This window comes from Plasmodium malariae (genome assembly GCF_900090045.1).
Source record: "Plasmodium malariae genome assembly, chromosome: 12".
NCBI lineage: Eukaryota > Apicomplexa > Aconoidasida > Haemosporida > Plasmodiidae > Plasmodium > Plasmodium malariae.
Genome location: NC_041786.1, coordinates 601,446 through 606,556, shown reverse-complemented (window position 1 = coordinate 606,556; position 5,111 = coordinate 601,446). Strand labels below are relative to the sequence as shown.

General features: G+C 23.9%; 1 protein-coding gene across 1 annotated transcript; it reads right to left on the bottom strand.

The window, feature by feature from the left end:
* Positions 1-1,993: 1,993 nt before the first annotated feature.
* On the bottom strand, positions 1,994-3,094 carry PmUG01_12021800 (conserved Plasmodium protein, unknown function; the record flags this gene model as incomplete). Its single annotated transcript, XM_029006421.1, has 1 exon — positions 1,994-3,094. The coding sequence occupies one exon, from the start codon at positions 3,092-3,094 to the stop codon at positions 1,994-1,996; it is 1,101 nt and encodes a 366-aa protein (XP_028862912.1).
* Between the last annotated feature and the right edge of the window lie 2,017 nt (positions 3,095-5,111).

Below are 5,111 nucleotides of genomic sequence, written 5' to 3'. Positions count from 1 at the left end.
TAATTATAATAATAACAATGAAAAATTAAGCATCAAGAAGAGAGGGAGCTCTTTTTTGTTACATTATAACCCTTTTGAAAAGGGAAAAGTGCTTTCTCGACTTCAAGTTTCTAAAAAAAAAAAAAAAGAAAAAAAAGAAAAAAAAAAAAAAAAAAAAAAAAAAAAAAAAAAAAAAAAAAAAAAAAAAATATAATTTCATTGTTCAGAATACTTTTATTATTTTATTGTTTAAAAGAGCTTAAAATGTTTTTGTATTTATGTGTGCACATACATATATAGATGACCATTTATATATGTGCAACTTGTATATGCGCATATAAGCCAGTTATATGCATGCATGTATGTATATAATATGTACATACGTTTGTCCATTTATATGTGTATGTTTCCTTATAAATCGTTATTAATTGCATTTTGGGCTCATAATTCTGTTATAGTTATATATGGGGTATAATTGAAATGGCAGGTCCCATATAACTAATTTATTATGGCACGAAAAATGTATTTAATTATGTAATTTGTTTTGTTTCCGTAAGAGTTGATAAGCAGTGTTTGCAAAAGTTTATTAATATCCATTAGCTGCTGGCAAACTGTGCTTAGCTGCGGATTGTCAATTAAACTACATAATTAAATCTGATGTTAATCTTTTTTTTTTTCGTGTATATTTTTTTTCAAAAAGTAGATCACTAGTGAAATTTTTAAAACTCGAAAAAACAAAAAAAAAAAAGTTTTAAAGTTAATCATAATACTAATTATAATGTTATATAATATTACAGTAAAATCATATTTACATCGCACGTAAAGTTTATGCGGCAAAAAGAAAAGTACACAAAAGAGGAGTTCAAAAAAGCAAATGTTGCTTATACACACACTCTATGCACATGCGTAAAGTAAAACAGAAAATATTTATATGTAAATAAAAAAAAAAAAAAGAAAAAAAGAAAAAATACTAACAAATTGTGAAAAATAAAACGCAAAATGGAAAAGGATGAAGGTTAAGCAAATTGTTCTTTCCTTATGGTTATAACTTACACATATATATAAATATATATATATTTCCATCTATCTATATATATATTATAAATAATTTAAGGTTGTTTCATGTTTAAATGTACACATAAAAAGAGTATAAAATTAAATAAAGTTATGTCAGTTTTGAGAAAACATAAAAATGAAAAAAAATGCTTTATAAAATTGTTTGTTCTTACCAAAATGAAGATAATTCATATATATATATATAAAAAAAAAAAAAAAAAAGAGAAAAGAGAAAAGAAAGAAAAATACAGATATCGAGAAGTGGAGCAGTGGAGTAGCAAAGGAACGAAAGTAACAAATGATTATTATCCTAAATTACAAGGGGGAATAAAAAAAATATATTATCCCTTATAAATTAAGATGTATAATTGTAATTTAATTTTTTTAACATTTACATATACACATGTGTATGCACGTATGTACATGTATATATATATATATTTCAAACGTGATGAAAAAAAAGAAAAAAAAAAAATCCATCCTGTAAAATGCATATATTAACATATAGCACCTTTCAACTTTTTAAACAATTATTTCGTAAACAGTTAATGATATATGGCTACAGTGATGTATCACGCTATAAGGTGTATGTGTAGTCTTCTCTTTTTTCATTTGTGTAATGGTGTACTTTAATATAACCTACGATACATTATTCTAACATATATTGGTTTATTTTGATTAATTCTGATGTATTCTGATGTATTCTGATTTATTCTGATGTATTCTGATGTATTCTGATGTATTCTGATGTATTCTGATGTATTCTGATGTATTCTAATTTATTCTGATGTATTCTGATGTATTCTGATGTATTTTGACTTAATCTGATTTATACTGATATATTCTAATACATTCTGATTATTCTTATTTATTTTGTTTTGTTTTGTTTTATTTTGATTCATTTCAATTTATTTTTATTTTATTTCATTTATTTATTTTTTTCTCTATCCATTTTTCATCACAACATAGTAAAATGTGGATGATCCTTGGAATAATTTATGACATCCCCTACGACCTTATAATCAAATTTTTGACCTAAAAAATTAACTTCGCTTTGTTTTTTGTTTGAACATCTTGATGAGTCTTCATCATCCAGATAATCTGAAGATGTTAAGTATTCATTTTCCGAATTATAATGTAAATCGTTGAAATCATCTGTTTTATTTGAAAAATTAATTGTGCGTTTAGTTTCACTGTTATTTGAGGAAACATTTTCTTGTGATGAATTTTCTTTTGTTACATTGGAATAATTATCCTTTTTATTTTTATCTTCATAACATTTTTTTTTTTTTGAACTTAAAAGTTTAATTGGTGTTTCAAAATCATAATTATTAAAAAATTCATTCGTACTCTCACTTCCATAATTTGGCTTATTAAATTGTTTTAATTTTAAAATAGGAGATGAATTTATAAAATTCTGACATAATAAATCATTGTTATGTTCTGTACATACATTTTCTCTTTTCATTTTTTTAATTGATAATTTTTTTTCTTTAGAATGCATTTTAGGTCTATCAGTCATATTACATACTGGTGTCTTATCTAGTTTATTAAAATATTTAACATCGCTATCATCACAAGAGGAATACGTATTGTTATTATAGTTTCTATAATGATTCTTATTACGGTTTCTATTATAACTGCTATTATTATCGTTATTACTGCTGTTGTAACTGTTGTTGTAGCTGCTGTTATAAATGTTGTTGTAACTGTTGTTATTATTATTATTATCATTATTATTGTTACTATTGTAGTTACCATTTTCATCATTATAATAGTTATAATTATATTCCGACTGTAACTCGTTACTATAAAATAAACTATACGCTTTTCTTTTCTTTTTTTTGTTTAACATATCTGATGAATGTTCAGACATTATTGTGTTTATAAGATTACTATTAAAGTTATTAAAATCAACAACTTTTATAAGTTCATTGGGATATGACTGGTCTTCTATATCATTCCAACTTTTGTACAACTCCGGATTTTCCGATTGCTTAATCCACGCTTTAATATAATTGTCTTCTTTAAAATTCTCATTTTGGACATTATTATTCATTTTTTTTTATTTATTCCTTATTTATTAATTGGCGTTTATACACACACACACAAAAAAAAAAAAAAAGAAAAAAAAAATTGGACGAGGGGGCGGGAGGGTGAAGAGGAATATGAAGGTGATAAATGAGAATGAGATGAACAAGAATAATAAATGTTGACAAAAATGAGATATACCAATATATATACCTATTTTTACGTGTATAAGTATGTATATATATCGATATATGCACATATCTCTCTATCTATATTTCTCTCTCTCTCTCTTTATATATATATATATATATATATATATGCGTAATACTTACGCTTGAGTACAACCATACATTTACGATCGTGTATGTTTACGTAAATATTTGCTTTCAACAGGGATATATATACAAGTATATGCACATATATACATAAGCAATATTATAAGAAAAAAAAAACTCAATATGCACGTATCGTATGCCTTGTACAAATGCATACTCATACATATATGCACATAAAGATTATGTATATACATTGGGTTTTCATGTATTTTATTATATTTCTTTTAATTGTTTTATACTTAAATTAAAAATTGTACATACAGGCAAATCGTAAACACTAACGCGTATAAACTGTTGTGAGCATGGGGGGATATATATAATCTACTGTTCATATTACATATATATTGTATGTACTTATGTGTGTATGCGTATATTCTTTTTTAAGTATTTTTTTTTTTTTTTAAAGTACATACTACCCCAAAATAATATTTTACAACAAAAAGTATGTTTTAATTTTGAAATCAAAAAAAAAAAAAAAAAAAAAAAAAGATGAAAACGAAAGGGAAGAGCAATTTTTTAAAATATTATATAAGATATAAATATATATATATATATATACATATACATATATGTATATTTCTTTTCTTTCTTCGATAAATTAAAAAAATATATATAATAAAATAAAATTCATCTCAACGTCAAATTTAAAAAATGAAAAAAAAAGATAAACCAAGGAATGGAGCAACATCTAACAATTTGGACAAAGGTAAAATCACAATTTAAAACAACAAATGGTATAAGGTTATCAATTTTTAAGAGTACACATTTCTTACTTTTAAAAATTATATCTTTAAAAAAGAAAAAAAAAAAAAAAAAAACATAAAGTTTATTTATATATATATATATATATTTTAAAGGGGTGCAAATTTAAATAAATAGTATGATATTAATTTTTATATTTCAAAAAAAAAAAAAAAAAGGAACAATGAACTCTTATAGTTTTGTTAAATCGTTTGGATTTTTTGTCCTCTTCGATTTTTCTATTTTTTTTTTTTTCGTTTATCGTTTTTTGCATTTGCATTTAATGGCAATAATATTTAGAAATGCATACCTATTTTTTAATATGGTGCAAACATTTTTATCACTTAATTTATTGCAAACATGTACATTTGCATAAACATACATATGTGTATAATACATATTCGTATGCATTCACATCCACATATGCCTGTACATACGCATACACATATGAATTTACGTATGCATACACATACGAATTGACGTATGCATACACATACGAATTGACGTATGCATACACATACGAATTGACGTATGCATACACATACGAATTGACGTATGCATACACATACGAATTGACGTATGCATACACATACGAATTGACGTATGCATACACATACGAATTTACTTATGTATACACATACGATTTTATGTATGCATACATGTATAATTTAAGTATGCATACACATTTACGTATGCACATATATTCACATAAGTATGTATATAATATATATTTGTACATTAAAGTATGTATATACGTACATATGTTTAATACTGTTTAATCGTATATCTTTTTATCATTTGATAAAAAGATAATATGCATACTCTTGCGTGTTGATACGTATTCTCATGAAAGTGCATACAGATGTTTACACATTATGTACATACACATATAATTACTTCAATCAGTATTCACGTAATTATATTCAAATGTTTAACTTTAAAAAAACAATTGCCATTTCAAAATTTGGA